The sequence below is a fragment of the Mercurialis annua genome, linkage group LG2 (genome assembly GCF_937616625.2).
Source record: "Mercurialis annua linkage group LG2, ddMerAnnu1.2, whole genome shotgun sequence".
NCBI classification, from domain to species: domain Eukaryota; kingdom Viridiplantae; phylum Streptophyta; class Magnoliopsida; order Malpighiales; family Euphorbiaceae; genus Mercurialis; species Mercurialis annua.
This window is the reverse complement of record NC_065571.1, coordinates 737,418-757,817: the sequence shown is the minus strand read 5'-3', so window position 1 is coordinate 757,817 and position 20,400 is coordinate 737,418. Positions and strand designations below refer to the sequence as shown.

At 32.9% G+C, this 20,400-nt stretch overlaps 3 protein-coding genes across 4 annotated transcripts; 2 read left to right on the top strand and 1 right to left on the bottom strand.

Annotated features, from left to right (window-relative positions):
• The first annotated feature begins 2,637 nt into the window (after positions 1–2,637).
• LOC126668068 (ATP sulfurylase 1, chloroplastic) lies at positions 2,638–6,706 on the top strand. The gene is made up of 5 exons (XM_050361284.2): positions 2,638–3,286; positions 4,770–5,175; positions 5,358–5,618; positions 5,725–5,811; positions 6,300–6,706. Exons 1-5 carry the CDS (start codon positions 2,796–2,798, stop codon positions 6,435–6,437), a joined length of 1,383 nt encoding a protein of 460 aa, XP_050217241.1. The 5' UTR covers positions 2,638–2,795; the 3' UTR covers positions 6,438–6,706.
• Positions 6,707–6,751: 45 nt separating this feature from the next.
• Positions 6,752–10,036, bottom strand: LOC126668067 (putative calcium-transporting ATPase 13, plasma membrane-type). Its single transcript, XM_050361283.2, has one exon. The coding sequence runs from the start codon at positions 9,930–9,932 to the stop codon at positions 6,903–6,905; it is 3,030 nt and encodes a 1,009-aa protein (XP_050217240.1). The 5' UTR covers positions 9,933–10,036; the 3' UTR covers positions 6,752–6,902.
• A 4,336-nt stretch (positions 10,037–14,372) lies between these two features.
• On the top strand, positions 14,373–17,914 carry LOC126666733 (uncharacterized). Of its 2 annotated transcripts, none has more exons than XM_050359591.1 (4): positions 14,373–14,498; positions 14,606–14,665; positions 14,757–15,125; positions 15,327–17,914. In XM_050359591.1, exons 2-4 carry the CDS (start codon positions 14,623–14,625, stop codon positions 17,648–17,650), a joined length of 2,736 nt encoding a protein of 911 aa, XP_050215548.1. In that variant the 5' UTR covers positions 14,373–14,498; positions 14,606–14,622; the 3' UTR covers positions 17,651–17,914. The 2 variants fall into 2 exon arrangements, with proteins under 2 accessions (XP_050215548.1, XP_050215547.1); XM_050359590.1 differs by having other exon boundaries at positions 15,306–17,914.
• Positions 17,915–20,400: the final 2,486 nt, after the last annotated feature.

Sequence of the window (20,400 nt, the reverse complement as noted above, 5' to 3'; positions counted from 1 at the left end):
TTTGCACTCCACGACTTATAATTGCACTCCACTTTTAATTATTAATGACGTTATTATCCTCCATTGAAACCAATTTATTTTCTTTACCTTTTTTTATATTTTACAAGTGTTTTATCCAATCATTATTCTATGTTTACTTTTATTATTTTTAGCCCAAAACTTCCTTAATTATACAAGTTTACAGCTAAAAGGTTTAAAAAATAAAATCTTACAACTATATTATACTTTAACATGGAGAAATTAACTTTAAAATAATTTAAAATTTAGAATTAATTTTTTGAGTTTTAATGATACAAGATTGGGCAATTTCAATTTTTTATAAGTAATTTTTATCTTTTATAAGATAGTATAAAAACTATATTACATTTCTATACTAAAATTTTATTACCATTTATAATTATTCATGGTTTATATATAGTTTTGCAATTTCAAGATTGTTTTAAATTTACAATTTATCTCAATTATTTATACATACATGAGAAATAAAACTTTATTTTAAAAATTTATTAAATAATTATAGTATATCATATGATGTTATATGTTTATAAAAATATTAATATTGAATTGTCATCTAAAAAAAATAAGAAGCAATATTTTAGAATATAAATAATATAAAAAGATGAAAATGAGTAAAATTAATTAAAACCAGGTTTTTCAAAAATTAGAACTAAAAATTAGTCAATAAATATAATTATGCAAAATGTAAGAGTTAATAAATATAATTAAAGGAGTACAATATTGTGAAATATTAAGAAAGTAAAACTTAATTGACTTTTGAGAAAGGATGTTAAAATCATTTGAACTTAATGTGGAGTGCGATTTTAAAATAGTGGAGTGTAAAAATCCTCACCCTTTTTATTTTCCCTGTAAATATGCATATCAACCAAATTAATGATTTTATATTTCAATAAAAAAATTGGTCATTGATACACTATTTATATATTTAAAAATTATGAAAGGATAAAATTGAAAAGAAGTTTAAAAAATCAATTTATACAAACTTAATATTTTTATCATTATTGTGTTTTATCAAAAGTCTATTATTTTGAGACGGAGATAATATCATATTATTATTTATATATATAATGCATTAAAAATAAAATATATAAATATAAATTTTGTTAATAATTTTTTTTAAACTAATTAAAATCAAATAAAAAAATAAAGTGATAAATATAAGAAGTATTGATAAAACAAATCTCAATGTTTCTTATTTGTTGCGATTTAATCTCAATATTTAAAATGATATAAAATAAATTTTAATTTTTCTATTTTTGTATTTTGTAGCCTAATTTTAATTTCTAGAAATAATTTGAGCTAGAAATCGAAAGAAAGACGAATTTGAAAAAAGAAGAATAAATTTGATATGTTTGATATTAGGTGTTTAGGTTTGAAGAAGAAGAAGAATGGTACTATTTTATTCAAAATCAATCGGTTTTATTTTGATCGCACGACGCCGTTTTTTTAATAGAAATTTTAAAAAGAGGGTTGCGTTTAGAAGTCTTGCCACATTGTTAATGACTTAGTAATTCCGCATTTTATGTATGCAGAAAATGGTCGGAAATTAAAATTAGGATTACAGAATCCAGAAAAATATAAAATTAGAGATTTATCTTATAATATTTTCAATATTAAAATTAAATCGTTACTGACATGAAATGTTAAAATTTCATTTTCCAATCTCCCTAAATATAAATAATAAAAGTGACACATATTCTTTTATAAAACCTTGGCTCTTGAGCACAATAAAGATCCTCCATGAACCTAACCAGGATGCGAGTAATATACAGTTTAAATTTGTTCAAATACTAGTATATTTAAAGGTATGCATTGTGATTTGTGACATAAACATTTGAACCTTTTTGTTTGGCACTTAAAAGTGAATTTAATTTTGGTGCATCTTTGAATTGAAAATGAACAAGATTCTCCCTTTCTTGGAACCTCAATAAAGGCAACATTGATTATAGTTGCCATTTTGTACTACTGTTACTATTTTAATTTTCTTTTTTGGAGAAGTCCACTAGAGTACTATTCTTTTGGTTGAATGAAAATGTAGGAATACTAAATAATTGAATTTGTAAAAATTCAAGCTCTCATATAACATTGAGGACTAAATCTAAATATTGACCTTGGCACTTGTCGGGTTCGTTTAAGCATAAATATAAATATATACTCCATTAAATCCGACACGAGTCTGATTTTGTGTTAATTCTTTATTTTTCGTGCATGATTGAGCTTTTATAATTAATTAAATTTTACTATATATTCAAAAAAATCAATCCAAATCCAAATAAAATTAATATATAAATCAATACTGGATGACGTATAATATCAAATTTTATCAAGTAACTTATAATATTTTCATATGGCATGCGAAACACATTCAAAATATATTTTAAAAAATCGTACTCTACAGTATACTTAAATATTTAAAAACATTACATTAATTTATATTTTGAATATTAATTGGCCGGATTAATGTTTCTTTGTAATCCCACCTAGATTAAAAAAATTACCTAAAATACAATTAAAAGGAAAAGTGTCCAGGTTCATCCTCCCATTAATTTATTAAATTTATACAAATCCACTACTTATAAATTCACCTCCAATCTAATAAGGTCACCATCACAACTTATAACTGTTTCATTTGATTAATCAAACCATTAATCAAATTAATCTTCTCTTCTTCCTTTAAATCTAACATTTCTGTAATAAACTAAAAACCAAACAACCTTATTAATCAAAAAAACCAAACAGAAGAGAAGAGCCTGTCTTCTGCTTCTGTTTCTTCATTAATGGCTTCCCTCTCAAACCTTGTCAACAGACCCACTTACCCTCGTCACTCTCTCCCAAAATCATTCACTACCCAGTTCGCCTCTCCTGTTAAAATATCATTCTCTCAAAAAAAACGAGCAGTTCGTGTCCGGGCCGGGTTGATTGAACCCGACGGCGGGAAGCTCGTCCAACTGTTTGTTGAAAAGTCTGAGAGAGATGTTAAAAGAAAAGAGGCGATTTCGTTGCCTAAAGTTAAGTTGACGAAGATTGATCTTCAATGGGTTCATGTTTTAAGCGAAGGTTGGGCTAGTCCCCTCGCCGGATTCATGAGAGAATCCGAGTTCCTCCAAACTCTTCATTTTAACTGTCTCCGTCTTGATGACGGGTCGGTTGTTAATATGTCTGTTCCGATTGCGCTTGCTATTGATGATCTGATGAAGCAGCGGATCGGTGAGTCGAAACGGGTCGCTCTTGTTGACTCGGATGATAACACTGTCGCCATTCTGAATGAGTAAGTTTTACAATAGTGGTAACTTCTTTTTTTGTATAATGGTCTTGTTTTATATAAATTTGCATATTTTAGGAGTGGTGATAGAGATGGATTTTTTAAGGTGATCTTGGAATGTTTTTTTGATGCAACTATTGTTTTTGTACCTGAAATTATTTTGCTGTCGTTTTCAGTTTTTACTGCTAGGTGAAGATGTGAAAATTGATGTGAGAGTATTCTTTTAGTGTGAAATATACGGTAATGAATTGGAGTAACAACACCGTAGAAAACCTACAGTAGTGTGAGTTTTACATTATTTTTAAGTTTTGGGCTGGAGATGCCCTGAGCTTATATTTTTAGGTAAAAGAAATTTGGTAATCTCTTGGTAGTAAAGGAGATATCTTGCAGCTTAGGCAAAATGATGGTTGGGGTTAAAACTAAAAAAGTGATGGCCTTTAGTGTCATTCTTTGCTCTAGGTTTTTTGGGGTTGTAATATGAGGTCAAAGAATCATCTTTTTGACATGGATATTTAGAATTTTTGAAATGTTTTTGCTCTAACTTTGTCAGAATAAATTGTGACTGATTCCATTGATCAATGTTTGATTCGTTATGCAATTTGAAATCTTAATATTCTAAAGAACATGTTTTGAAGCTCCTTTTAGAATTTAGATTTGTGGTCTAATATGTGACCTTTAGAGTATTTGGCGAGGGAGCACATTCTTTTCTTCCTCTCTTTTTTGCATCTTTTTTATTAACAAAATTGCCTGTGGTAAGGAAAACATTTCAACTTCCGATCAACATTTCATTGATGTTTCACAAGTTTATATTACATTTTTTGCCTTCAAACTGTTTCTAAATCTTGCTGGTTTGCTTTTTATTCCCCTGCTGTCTTGACGATTTCCTTAAAAAAATGTACACAATCATGTTTAAAAGTTTTGTTCAATGCTACTATCTCCATCTTTCTCGCAATATGCAGTTGAGTGAAAGTATTTACTTTCTGAATGCTGCCAAGTACATTATTTACTCGCTTCTATTTTGAAAGAATAGGCGATCGAGTAAGCTAGCTACTACGACTACTTTGTGCATATGGCATTAATTGTCGGACTGTCTTTTATAACTTTTTAAGTATTTATTACCATATTTGTCCATAAGCTGTAGTTACCACATTGATACATGTTAAGAGAACTCAACATGCTAGGACAATTCACCAAAATTGCTGTTTTGTAGTTTGCATGTAGCCATTGTCATTTATGCTTATTAGGAAATATAAGTGTGTGATCATAGTTTATTTCTCATCCACCAACTTAGTTCACTAGGTCATTGTTTATACCAACTTTCTATTATTCACTGTCCTCATCAGCAAAGTTTGATCTGAAATATATGGGTGACCTCCGGTTGTTACAAAATTCGTAGTTCGGCAATCGTGTTGTAACTTTTTATAATTTGGTCACTTTTTGATAATCACAAAAATATTTAACCTTCTGTTTATTTTATTATTTGTTCCAGTATCGAGATCTACAAGCACCCCATAGAAGAACGGATAGCAAGAACATGGGGAACTACTGCCCCTGGTTTACCATTTGTTGAAGAATCTTTAGCTAAGTCTGGGAACTGGTTGATTGGAGGCGACCTGGAGGTTATAGAACCAATCAAGTACCATGACGGTCTTGATCGTTTTCGGTTATCACCTGCAGAACTCCGTCAGGAATTCACCAAACGTAACGCGGATGCTGTATTTGCTTTTCAGCTCAGAAACCCTGTGCACAATGGTCATGCTTTACTAATGACAGATACTCGTAGGCGGCTTCTTGAGATGGGCTATAAGAACCCTGTCCTTCTGCTTCATCCATTGGGAGGCTTTACAAAGGCAGATGATGTTCCACTTAGTTGGCGAATGAAACAACATGAGAAGGTTGGTGCCAGTAATCCGTTATTATCATTATTTCGTGTAACTTTTATGTTTGTTTTTCACAGCTTTGTTATGGCATTATGGTTTCAAATGTTTATCCCCAAAACCTGTGTTTGCCAAGAGGACTTGTGGAGATATACTTTGGCCAGTGATGACTTACAATGTATGTGATGATATATTTTCAGGTGCTTGAAGATGGTGTACTTGATCCTGAGACAACTGTGGTTTCTATATTCCCATCTCCCATGCACTATGCAGGTCCGACTGAGGTTCAGTGGCATGCAAAAGCTCGGATAAATGCAGGAGCTAACTTTTACATTGTTGGTCGGGATCCTGCTGGAATGGGTCATCCCGTTGAGAAAAGAGACTTGTATGATGCTGACCATGGAAAGAAGGTGCTGAGTATGGCTCCAGGACTGGAGCGGCTTAATATTCTTCCTTTCAAGGTATATGAACCTTTTGCTTACAATAGATACTTTTGAATTCTGCTTATGCTTCCTTAATGGAAAATTGAAATTTTCGGTGATTATTAATTGGTTTTCTAATTTTCAGGTTGCTGCATATGACAAGACTCAGGGTAAAATGGCATTTTTTGATCCCACAAGGGCTCAGGACTTTGTTTTCATATCCGGCACAAAGGTATGTAGTGTACTTAACTCTTTAACGACATGACACACTAGTTCTAATACATTAAGAAACACCTGAAAAGCTACAGTAAATATAACGTCTTAAGAGCAGAATAGGCAGAATAACTTAATTGTTACATTCATTTCGACCCTCCAACTTGGCACAAAAGAGTCCAAGTTTGTAGTTTGGACAAAAGAATCCACAATTTGTTAATTTTGGTTCACTTTACACCCTAATGTGACATCTGTCTTGATGATCAAAGGTGGAATTTGTAAATTGACTTAAAATTGACAAGTTGGTTTTGTCAAAAACCACGAATGTATTCTTTTTTGATATTTTGTACCAAGTTGGAAGGGTGAAATTCTGACCTTTTAAGAAACACCCGAAAAACTATAGTAAATATAAAGTCTTAAGAGCAGGATAGGCAATATAACTTAAATTTGTCGCATTACATTTGATATTTCTCGAGCATGATTAAAGCTTGCTCCCATTAATTTCAGATGCGAACACTTGCAAAGACCAAAGAGAGTCCTCCTGACGGATTTATGTGCCCTGGTGGCTGGAAAGTATTGGTCGATTACTACGACAGTGTTTCTCCTATCGACAGTGGCAAAATACCTGAACCTGTTCCCGCTTAGACGGACTTGCTTGTACCATAATGTAACGTTATCTGATTGGGAGAAACTTTAAAATCTTAATTTTATCTCCACTGTGGTGAAATTATTGTAAAAATTGCTTTCGGATCTACAATAAAAGCATGGGGCACTGATACAGGCACACAAAACTTGCCTCAATATGTAATTAGGTCTGGGATTTTTCATTTGGTGCCCTCGTGTGCTGGCGCCTCTGTATTACACTGTGATATGTTTCTATTGAAGGATTTAGACTGTTGGGGTGTTTATTTTAATCTTCTGGTGCAATAAGACAGACTTGAATATAAATGTCAATCAAATAGCAATTCAATAGTAAATATTACAAAATGAATCTGAAATATAATACATCTCACAAGGAGATCAAAAAATTCTATACAGATAAACAATCTGATGAATTTATATTTACATAAGAAAAATGAACGAATAAATAAAAACATCTGCTTAAAAATTCTACTTCCTCCAATGAAAATAACTGAAAAACGGTTTTTCTGGAACTGGTATCGACTTGACTATCCATCCAATTGGCCATGTAACAGCTGCCATTCCAATGCAAGCACCCCATTGGCCCCAATTCAACCTCTCTGTGTCTGCAAATTTCTTCAGAAACTCAACCATCAATACCTGAAGAACAATGGTTACACCAATTATCCCCAAGAACAGCTTGTTCTTATGTATTCCCTCGAAAACATTCTTCTTCTCCAGTTTCCTTGCGTTGAATTCATTAAAAACCTGACACAGGACAAAAGTATTGAAGATCAACGTGTCCTTTCCCTCCTCAGTCACACCGAAGATCGATTTTCCCTTGAATTGCATCGTCAGAAGGATCGTTATCTGATACAAAGCTTGAGCTAACAGGTTCCTCCACATTATGTTGGTGATGAGTGGCTCAGTTCTCCCCACAGGTTTTTTATCCATTAGCTCTTTGGTAGGTTGTTCTGTAGCAAGAGCCAGAGCGCCGAGGGTGTCCATGATCAGATTCACCCACAGTAGCTGAACTGCTGTTAACGGGACTTCACCGGCGGAGACAGCTGCTACGAAATTGATCACCAATGCGGCTACATTGACCGTAAGCTGAAACTGAATGAATTTCTGAATGTTGTTGTAGACACATCTTCCCCACCTTAAAACTGTTGCTACAGAAGCAAAATTATCATCCAATATGACAATATCTGAGCTCTCTTTGGCAACTTCAGTGCCCTGAATCCCCATAGACAATCCGATGTCAGCCTCTTTTAGCGCCGGTGCATCATTGGTGCCATCACCGGTTACTGCCACCACTTGGCCTTTCTGTTTAAGACACTGCACCATCAGAAGTTTGTCAAAAGGTGAAGACCTTGCCATAACACATATTCTATCAACTTTTTCCATTCTTTCATCATGTGTATAGTTCCGAAACTCTTCGCCCTCAACTACAGCTCCGGTGTACATATCCTGACCGGGCTTCAGAATTCCACACTCAATCGCTATAGCTCTTGCAGTGAAAATATTGTCACCTGTGATCATTTTGATGTTCACTCCAGCATGTTGGCAATCTTCGACAGCTTTCTTCACCCCTGGTCGACACGGGTCCTTGATTCCGACAAGGCCTAGAAGTGTCAAGCTGCTTTCTTTCAACTTTTTCTCTTGTAACACACCCTCACATTGCTGTTCTGATATTTGTGTGTGTGCAAACGCAATGCACCGAAGGCTATTAGCTGCCATTCCCTGAATAATTTGCTCAAAAATGGTCCTTTCTTGACCATCTAAATCTTTGATCATCCCTGAAGCGTCGTAGTAACTTGAGCACATCGCGAGTATCATTTCTGCTGCTCCTTTCCAGTGAACATGGACTGTATTGTCAAGCTTCTTCCTTATCAGAACTCCACTTCTTTTCTTCTGTGAGTTAAAAGCTTCAACATAAAGAATGTTGCAACTCTGCTTCACTTCCTCCATATCCATTCCCATTTCCAGGATGGCCCAAGAAAGAATAGCTTTCTCCGTGGGACTACCCGAAAACTCGAACTCTGATTGCGGATTCGCTGATCTGTAGGCAGTACCGGTTGTATTGAGAGCAACTCCTTGTCTGATCAAGTCAAGAACATGGGGTGAAATTGATGAAGAAGTGATTTGTTCAGCTTGGCCTAGCCAGAAATTTGTTACTTTCATCAGGTTCATTGTAAGAGTGCCTGTTTTATCCGTACAGATTGTTGTAGCAGAGCCCATAGTCTCACAGGCAGAGAGCTTTCTCACCATTGCTTGATCAGCCATCATTTTCTTCATGGAATAAGCCAGAGTAAGCGTAACCGCCAACGGCAAACCTTCGGGGATTGCAACAACAACAATTGTAACTGCTGCTGCTACAATTCCGACAACTGCATTAATAATATCATCTGTCTTCGTATCGCCCCCGTTAAACTCCTTGTTTCCATTCTCATCCTGTGTGTTTCCTGTGAAGTAGCGAACCAACAGAACTACAAGAACAAGAAAAGCTACAGCTAGACCCACCTTACCTATAGACGATGTGAGTTTATTAAGCCTAGCCTGAAGAGGTGTCAGCTCATCGTTGTCGCGGCTGATATGACTCATCATCTCTCCCCATGTCGTGTTCATGCCTACCGAAGTAACAAGCATCCGACCATATCCATCTGCTACTTTAGTACCAGAGAATAAAAATGGATTTCGGTGGTGATCAATTTCGACATGATCACTCTCCCCTGTCATACTCGATTCATCAATTTCCAGAGAGTGTCCGTCAATGAACAAACCATCAGCAGGAACCTGGTCTCCGATCTTGAGACAAACAACATCTCCGACAACGAGTTCAAAGATTGAAACCTGTTGTCTCCTGCCACCTCTCACAACATCAATCTGAATATTGTTGCTGACTTTCGACAACTTATCAAACTGTCTGTTCTGTCTGTAATTGCTCACGGCAGAGACAGCAATGACTAGAAAAACAGCAAGAAAAATACTTCCACCGTCGTACCATCCTTCTTTAAGACCATGCTCTTTAATCCCAAACCCTAAAGAAAGCGCTGCACAGCCTAAAAGTATAGCAATAGTAAGATCCTTAAAAGCTTCAACCACAAAATAAAAAAAACTCTTGGTGGGTGGTTTCTTATACGAATTAGACCCGAATGCTTCTTGTCGACGAGCAATGTCGTCCGAAATGCCGCCTTCGATATCCGTCTCGACGGCAGAAGCCACGGCGGATACGCCACCTAATTCTTGAAGCTGTTTGTGGTTTTTTTCTTTAACAAGCTCAGTGAGGCTTGCTTGCGTGATCTTGAAGGTACTGGTCTTGATATCAAGAACAGAAAACGATGAAGAATTTGTAATTCTGATGCTTTTTTTGTTTACTATGGCAAGTTTGGTGAGAGATTGTATAGCTCTGGAGCAGTAAATTGCAGCAAAAGCTAAACGCCATCGTTTACGTGCATGGCTGATGGTTGAAGGCGCATCAAGTAAGTACTCAATGCTTTTTTCGAATAATTTTGTCATGTAAATTGTGTTAATAATCACTGATTCAAAAAAAATTAATGGATTTTGGAATATGAGATGAGAATAGATGCAGAGGTGGCTTGTTTTTATAGGTTGTGCGCCACGTCTTCAAGGAAGTAGCGCGGAAAAGGGTTAATTAAGATAAGGGAGAATTAGCGTGTATTCCATTTTAATAACCAATAAGAATACGGTAACACGTAATAATGAACATGCTGGATTTCAGAATCTTAGCTCTGTATCTGTAATGAACTTGCTCGTTAAGTTTTCAAGAAATACTGTAATGTGAATTCAGATTTGCAGCTCTAACTCTAAGTCGGTACGATGTAAATTGTATATTATATACTAGATTATTAATAGATAAACATGTTTTGGAATAACGATGAAGTGGACTGGAGATTTATTGTATTTTATAACAATCCAATTTTATAGTATTTAGATGGCTTTTGATTAAATTTATTAGATTTGTTTTTTCAAAGGAATTTATTAGATTTTAAATAAAGTAAGTATTTGTGAAATGTCTTTGTTTTACTGCTCGAAACCATATCGGATACAAAATTATATGATGATAATTGAAATATTTTTAAGAATTTTAATTATCGTACCCCCTCCGGTTTTATTTAGTTGTCCATTTAGCCAAAATTGTACATATTAAGATAGTGGATGTCTTGTCTTATATCGTAAAAATAAATACAAATATAACCCTATTTGTTAAGAAATGTATTGTAACTTTACTTATAAAGTCATTTATTAAGAAGGGATAAATTTGAAAAATAATAACTAAAATTATATTGAAATTCTAAATAGATACTCCCTCTGTTCTTTTTTAGTTGTCCATTTAGCCAATATTACACATACCAAGATAGTGCTCCTTTTGACTTAATTTATAAAGAAAAATACTAATATAACCAATGAGCTTTAGCTCAAACGGTATAAGCGCTAAGCAGAAAACTGCTAGGTCGTGGGTTTGATTCCTCCCACAAGCGCTCCCCTCCTAAATTATCAAAAAAAACTAATACTCCCTCCATTTTTTTTAGTTGTCACTTTAGGCAAATGTATTTTTCCATCAATAGTTGTCCATTTAGAGATTCAAGGTGATTTTAATCTTTATTTTTCAAATTTACCCATGCCTAATAAATGATTCTATATTCTACTTTAGAAAGCATTTATTAACTAATGGGGTTATATTAGTATTTTTCTTTGTAATTTAAGACAAAATGAGCATTATCTTGATATGTGTAATTTTTTTTAAATGGACAACTAAAAAAAAATGGAGGGAGTATAATCCTATTAGTTAATAAATACTTTTTAAATAAAAACATGGAGTCATTTATTAGGAATAGGTCAATTTAGAAAATAATAGTTAAAATCACATTGAAATTCTAAATGGACAACTAGTTAGAGATAAAAATATTTTGCTAAATGGACAACTAAAAAAGAACGGAGGGAGTAACTAATTAGAGATAAACATATTTTTTAAATGGACAACTAAAAAATACGGAAGATGTATTCATTAACATGTTATTATTTACCCCATTTAATATGGTACAATTTATTGATAAAATCATGATGTTATTAGCTATTGCTAAGTACACATATGCAGCATTAATGTTTATGAAATGGAATTTTTTATTTAAGATCAGGTGTTTTATAATGATAGAATTTAGATAATAATTTATTTATCTTTTTGCTAATTAAATATAATTAAATGAAAAATCTGTTAAATTGGTCAGAGAATAGAATTAGAATCTGATTCTGCAATACAAGGAGCTTTTAGAAACCAATGCCAATGCGATTTCCACAGAAAAAGAGAGTTAATTTCCAAGTCAAACATCAATAGTCCCTGAGAAATACTGCAGCAGTTGAATATGATATTAACATGGGCCTCACTCATACCAATATGGGCTGAAATGTAGCTCATGTCCAATTATAAGGCCCATTTCATAGCCTAACCTCAAACAGGCTTTTCCCTCTCATACCGTGGAAGAGGATAACAATTTTACCGAAATCAAATAAAGATATTTTTATTAAAAAAATTGGTGATGATGAATGCTTGTCCTGACTCCTGATGAACCTAATCCATCAAACTTCACCAAATTAATTGTTTTAATATATATATTTTGAGAGAGGAGAATTTTGATGATCGTAAGAGGAATTAATCCAATGATCTTACTAGAATAATATCTAAACGTATATATCATTTGAATTACAATTTATTACTTTTTTAAAATTAAATTGGTATCAAAATTTTGGGCGGACACTAAAAAATTACTCTGACTCAAATTAACTCGTAAGGTAATTAAATTAACTTTAAAATATTTAAAATTGACTTAATAATAATTAAGTTGGATTCAAACTTGAATTACTTTAATAGAGTATCAAGTTAAGTTCGAATGTCAAAATATCTAACTTTACAATCCCATAGATTTAATTGATCTTTAATTGATTTATGTTTTATTCTTATAATATTTACAATAATATTCATATTTTTGTATTAGAATTAAATTTTCAAACATTTATTTGATTTTTTAAATAAAATTTAATTGTTTTCAATTTATAAGCGGGTCAAGTTCAAATTTAATATTATTTCAATTTAATTCCATTGACACAATGTGATAATCATTATTTAAGAGGCTAAAGTAACTTTGTTCTATTAAATAAAGATTAAAGATTAGATGTAGTTGGATTTCCACCAACTCTTCTTCATATTCTGCTAAACTAATTAGAAAAAGAAAGAACACAAGGGTCCGATTTTGGCTTAAACAAACAAGTATCTGTCCCTAGACTAAGCTTTTACACCAAGACATCTTCAATTCTTGACCCACTATTTCAAATTCCATCATTCTACACCGAAAATCAATCTATGTTCAACATGTGTATTTTAAAATAATGGTAGCTTAATGGATTAATTTATGCCAAACTTCTATTTTACCATTATAGTATTATAACCATTTCTAAATTATAAATTTTAATACTATAAGGCAAACTGTTAAGTTGTAGATTTAATTCCTACGATGAGTATTCTATATTTTGATTTTTATCAAAAGAAAAAGGACATTAAATTTATAGAGGTAATTTCGGATAAAATCAAATAGCACTTTTCCATGATTTTCTACCCAATCGCCGTAGATTGTTATCAACCACCAACAACGATTTTTTTATTTTTTTTACTTTGTGAAAAGCAACAGAAAATTAGGAATCAAATATGTCCTTTCTTGGTGAACAAGAAAATGCCCTACAATATGCCTTTTAAGGTTTATCATAACTAAGTTGCTGTATAACAATATATAGTTTTTTTTGTAAAGATTATAGCTCTTATAGCTTAACTCGGGATCAAATAATTTATTTAGTCATTTAATTATTTTGATCAATTAAAATAATATTCTCTATTTTTATGTCAATTAATGATACAATTGTACAACATAAACAAATTTTAAAACCAAGATGATCCAGTTGTACTAATTTTTTTTCTTTTTAATGTATCCAATTGTATTCTTAATTGACAAAAAATAGATAGTTTAATTTTTAATTGATCGAAAAGAAAAAGTATTATCCTTAATTGATCAATATATCTAAAAATACATTATTAATTAACTCTCTTACTTGTTTTCTTTTTGTGAGGGGCAAGTTGGAAGCGGTCCTAAAAAAGGTTATTTGATGGCAATGATGAAGGCAAGTCAGTGATAGTCTACATAAATCATATTTGGAATTGCCGACATTGAACTTTAATTACTTAGCAATGTCAGGAGTGAAAATAAACGGATAGAGCGAGAGAATAGAAGAAAAAAACCGACCAATAATTGATAAAAGAAATAACAAGAGAAGAAAAAAAGGGTGAAATCAAGTCGCTTTGCCGTTAAAATCTAAAAACAGCAAGTGTGATTTAAGACAAATGTGAGGGGTTTTAAAGTGATTTGTTTTTCATTTTACAATTATCCCTAAAATTTGGATAATTAATCCTGAAGATCACTGTACTTTCAAGTTTTTTCATTTCAGTCACTAAATTATTATTTTTTTCATTTTGATCATTGGACTTTCATTTTTTTTCATTTTGGTATTTCAGGCCAAAAATACTTAGGTGACAGCCGGAAGTTGACATGTGAAAACTGGATTTTATAAGTTTTACTTTGAAAATTTATCACATATACATAATTTCACTTTGAAAATGAGCTTTTAGATCAAATAATGCTTATATGGCAAGTTTTCAGGTTAAAAAAAATTAATTCCGGCTGCCACCTAAGTATTTTTGGCCGGAAAATACCAAAATGAAAAAAAATGAAAGTTCAGTGATCAAAATGAAAAAAAAAATAGTTTAGTGACCGAAATGAAAAAACTCGAAAATTCAGTGATCTTCAGAATTAATTACTCCCTAAAATTTATGAGACACATAGAATAACAACAATATAAAGTAGAAGTTTTGGAAGACCAGTGACCCAAAATAAGGCTTATACTTTAAGCAACGTAAATGAATAATGAAGTAGTAACACTCTGGCAATGTAGCCGAAATCAAAATTGTCGTCCAATCTCTATAGCAACACCCATGTGAAAATCATTACCATCATCATCATGGTATTAATTTTCTGACTCGTACACTCTGATTTTCACGTTTTATATTTCCTTGAACTTGTGTACCTTCATTTCTCATCAAACTGCGTCGTTTATATTTGCACTTGCAGGATTTGGATAGTTGAATATGGGAAATGAGATGGGCAACAATAACTCATCTGGCTTGCAAGGTAATTAATTAACGTACGACTTCCAGTTATTAAATTTACTTTAGTTGAGCTTTTTGTCTAACACTATGTTTTTTATGGTGTAATAATGCAGAAGAAAATAACAATAATTCTGAAAGTCAGGAGAAGTCTATGAATGAACCTGTTGATGCGAATGATTTAAAAGGAGAAAATTACGTGGTTCCGACGATTGAACCTAAGGATTACCATCAGAAAGAAACTGGGTTATCCTCTGATGATCAAAGGGCAGGAGGTGATAATCCTGAAGTTCATTCTTTTGTTGAATCTCCAAAATCTGAAAACAATTTTGATGAACAAGATGGGAAAGAAAGTGAAATTCAACCTGCAGATTCATTGGAAAAGGAACTAGAAGATCATGCGAAGCAAATAATGTCGGATTTGGAAGAAAACGTTGTGGATATGAACAATAGTCTGATTGATGAGCAGTCTTTCTTCAATACAGGTTAGCTTTTGTAATCAATCTACTTAACTAAAACTCATTCTGATATTTTTTTACCTATAAATCTATGGTTTCTAATGTAGAAATTTATGATTTTACAAGATAAAGTAGTAGTTGATAGCATACACTTGCATAGAACATGCAAGAGTCAGCTTTAAGATCTTCAAATCCTATTTTATTCAGATTCTGCTGCAATATCCTCAGCAAATGATCCAGAATCAAACGATTTCATGGAGCAAATTTCCGACCAACCTGAATTGATGAAAGTTAGTTCTGACGGGTTAGAACAAGGTAGCATAAATTCACGGAAAACTGAAGACATGGCAGGATCGAGTATTGAATGCAATGGCGAAGAAAATGGCGACCTGTTAGATACTTACACATCTGATAGGCTCGAAGCAACTGTTGTTTCTCGCGCTAATTCAGACGTGGGAGAGGACAGGGATGAGGTTTTACTGAAAGAACTGGCATCTCAAGATAGATTTGAAGTTGAAGTTGATGTTGCGAATGAGAAAAATTTGAGCCAAACAACAACTGCATCATCAGATCATTCAGCAGATGTCAATATTGAAGATAAAGCAAGTAAAGTGAATGGAACAGAACTAATAATTTCTGTACCTGAAGACAGGTTCACTGTTCTTACTCAAGAATTTGAGCTGTCAGACAAAGGATCAACTTGTGCAGACAGCATGCATGATGACTATCAGTTGGTCAGAGAACCAGAGTTCGAAAAGGAAAATGCATCGCAACCCCAGTCTTCGCATCTCAATCCTTTCATCACTCATGTTGTTGCTAGCGACGAGAAGTGCCAGGATGATAAGGAGATAAAGGTTCTTGAGGATTCTGACAATCAGAATGGAGTTTCTAAGGAATGCTGCGAGAACTCTGAAAGAAATGTTCTTAAAGTTATAAAGATTGTTAAGAATTCTGACAACCAGAATAGAGTTTCTATAAAATGCTGTGAGAATTTTGCAATAAATGATAATAAGAATGATGAGAGAATAAAGGTTGTTGCGGATTCTTACGATCAGAATATAGTTTCTGAGATATGCTGCGAGAAATCTGAAAGAAATGTTCTTAAGGTTGATGAGGAGATAAAGGTTGTTGAGGATTACGTCAAGCAGAATGGAGTTTCTGAGGAATGCTGCGAGAACTCTGCGATAAATGTTAATAAGGTTGATGAGGAGATAAAGGTTGTTGAGAATTGCGTCAATCAGAATGGAGTTTCTGAGAAATACTGCGAGAAATCTGAAAGAAATGTTCTTAAGGTTGATGAGGAGATAAAGGTTGTTGAGGATTCTAACAAACAGAATAGAGTTTCTGAGGAATGCTCCGAGAAATCTGAAAGAAATGTTTTAAAGGTTGATGAGGAAATAAAGGTCGTTGAGAATTCTGACAATCATAATGGAGTTTCTGAAGAATGCTACCAGAAATCTGAAAGAGATGTTCTTAAGGTCGATGAGGAGTTAAAGGTTCTTGAGGATTCTAACAATCAAAATACGGTTTTTGAAGAATGTTGCGATAAATCTGAAAGAAATGCTATTCAGGATGATGAGCTTGAAATGTTGGAAGCCATTTCTTCAACTGTCGATGAAAAAAACAGTGAAGGCAGATTGGAATGTTGCAAACTCGATGCATGTGTTGCTCCTGATGAAGCCATCAACGGAAATAGTCAAGTCGAGGAGGCTGAGGCTGTTGAGCAATCTGATAACCGTTATGAGGCCTCTGAAGAAATGATTCTGATGAAGGATCCAGAATTCAGAGCTCTTCCAGCAGAATTAATCGTCAGAAACGTTATAAATGGGGAAGAGATATCCAAAGGGAATCCTCAAGAATTGTGCAGCAGTGACATCTTTACTGCAACAGATTTTAGTTTCCATGCCATAGAGACTGCAATCTCTAACGTTGAGTCGGCAATGGAGAAACCTGAAGCTCCGGTGGCGACAGAGATGGTGACAGAAACTAACCTGTCAGCTTCAGCACATAATTCCAGTGAACAACATCAAAAGTTCGATATGCCAATCTTTGAAAGTGATGGTTTTCAAGCACAAGAAACTGCAGTGAGTCACCACACCGAACCGGTTCCTGAAAAGAAATTTCAAGCGGAGGTGACAGAAGCTAATTCATCAGAATCCACAGTACAAATCAGTGACCGGTGTGAAAAAGTCGAAACACCTGTCTTAATAGACGGTGGTTTTGAGCCACAAGAAGTTTCGGGAAGATTCAGAACCGAATCAAATCCTGACAATTTGATTGCTAATGCAGAGATTCGAAAATCTCAGAGCTTTGATTTCGATCTCCGATTCGCAACAAACAGAACCGAAGAATTCGAAAAGACTCCACTGCTTTTCCAGGATAAAAATACAATCGAAGAGAAAGTGATTCCGGCAGAAAAAACGGATTCCAACCGATCAAAATTAGATAAGAAGAAGGAAATCACGGCACCGCCATCGAAAAGTAAAGAGAAGCAGAAGCGTAGATCTTCTCTTTTCGCCAATTGCATGTGCTGTACGACTGTGATTAACTAGATAAACCGCCTCAAGAAATTACATTGGTTGGTTTCCATTTTTATTTTAAGTTTTTTCAAAAATTGGAGATTTGATCAACAGATTGAGAGACTGCGGATTGGTATTTATTTGTAGTCAGGAAGAGTAAGTTTGTATAACTTATGCAGTTGTGATTGATTTGATTTTGGGTTTTTTGTAAGTTTTTATCATATTTTCTTAACAAAGATGCAATTTGTTCTTTTGTTTGTTGAAGAAAAATTGGATTGAATTAATTTGGTCTATCAATTTTTTTGAGTATTTAAAGGTAACATAAAATTTTAAGACCTGAGTAAAAATATGAAAGATTCAGAGCACTTGAAAAGCTACTCGTTCTTTTATTCCCCTTTCGAGACACTCATTCTTATTTATATGTCCAGGCACGTCCAAGAGGACTTGGATAAGTTCTAAAAAAAAAAAGGGTTTATTTAGGACCGCTCTTTTCATCCAATTAGAAAGATCATAAGAGAAGAAAAGGCTTGCTACAACCTAGGCTCAGTCAGCCGCTCTCCCCGGTTTCAAAGACTCTATCCATCCAGACTATTTATATTTCTTATCACAAATTTGGTCTAAATTCGAGCCCAGAATAATCTTGTTTTATTATGGACGGGTTTATAAGAATAAAATTTTCTACAACCTTGGTTGTAGGAAATTTTTGCAACCATTGATATGACATTTATTGATTGGCCTCTTTTAATATATCTATATCTATATATTATATAATTGAGAGGACCAACGGAGCCCTCTCATTCATTCTCACCAAATAGTACTTTTTGGTGAGTTCCCATTTTTTTAAAAACATCTATTTAATTTTTGGTGAGTTCCTATTTTTTTCAAAATACTTATTTTAATTGAATTATTTTAATTAGATTTGATAAATCACGTTTGAAAAATTTGGTACAAAAGGATAACACCCCAATCAGTAAGAAGTTAAGTTTTTTAATTTACATCAACTTCATTAACCTAAAAGAACAGCAACTCCGAAATTTACATCAACTTCTTAAATCCAAGACATATTAGAAATTGAAACTGCAGCAAATAATGGTGAAACCACCGAATTCATTTGATGCTGCATATACAAAAATCAACGGATTGCTTTCTACTCTTAGGACTCCATTTACTCTTAGGCTTAAATGCTCCAAAAATCACGAACTATCGCGTGTTTTTGGTATTTAACACGAACTTTTATTTTTGGCATAGAAATACACAAACTTTCAATTTTTTGCAATAATAACATGGACACCATTTCGGACATAAAACGACGCCGTTTTGGCCGTAAAACGGTGCCGCTTTGGACCTAAAACGACGCCGTTTAAAAAAAAAAATTCACACTTGGTCTTAATTGCAAAAAGTTGAAAGTTCATGTATTTTTAAGCCAAAATTAAAAGTTCGTGTTAAATACCAAAAACACGCGATAGTTCATGATTTTTGATGCATTTAAGCCTTACTCTTATTATCATTTTAAAGGTATATTCTCTTACAATTCATATTTATTTCCAATTTATGTATCACGATTTCTTTTTATCTACTGTATTATGATGAAAATTCGTAAATGAAAAGTAATTGGTGCACTCCCAACAAATATTACCGCAAGATCTTCAACAATGCATTTATTTTAAATGTAAATGCATGCATATAGTCATGTGAGATCAAATTATTCACTAATAATCATCTTTGTCATTCAATTTTCTTCTTTCATAAACATCGTTGAAGGATTATAATGCATTGCCAATTGAAGAACAACCACGGACGATGATTATATATTTTAGTTGTGAGATTGCTATTATGTACTTTTAGTCTAAACCGTGAAGTGTTCTAAACGGGTTTCAACAATGATACGACAATTCAAACTATTTTTTTTTAATTAAACATTATCATACATGGAATCAAAATACCTACTTTTCTTTTCATCTATATTATGTTTCTAAATTTGGGGTTAGAAATCCCCCTATTGCCATACTATTTAAGGATTGAGTCATGTTAGCATTTTAATGATCAAATTTGTCCTTTTCATTATTCAGTAAAAAAGCATGTTTTGATTGTTAGTTCACTCCCTTTATTTTGCTAGAGGTGCAATTGAGGTCAAAATGCTTAAAACTATAAATTCGTTCCTTTGGCTAAGTTTATGCACTGATGTGCTCTTATAATTAACATGCATGATCACCATTAGTTCTAAGATTTATAGTTTCACGACACACTATTTTATTAAGAAATCTATATTGTTAGCTATAGAGAACTGATATGAGTGCAATTTGATCTCTTTGATTAACTTGCACAAAATGATATGCTATAGTAGATAACACATACTATTGAGAGTCTTGATCGTAATTGACTAAATAAATATATGCCTTTAGAATTAGTTTCACTAAAATTCATAATGAATTAAATAGATTATTTTTAATTACAAACACATCATATTCTAATAATTTATATTTTTTTACAAGTCACTCAAATTTTATAGGGCAAGCCACAATTCAAACTATATAAAGAATTTACATTTCAAGTTTTTTTTTAAATTCATGTCATGTTAGATAAAGTCAATAAGATATAATAGTAAAATATAAAAAAAAACATAAAAAATAAATATACTTTTTTTATTATTGAAATTTTTATCAATGTTTTTTAAAGAAAAATTAAAACAAGAACTTCACAATTGAAAGCAGTTTAATGATAAAAAAAAAGAGTAATATGCAGCATTTACCTATGCAGTATTAATCCAATACGCATTTTATAAT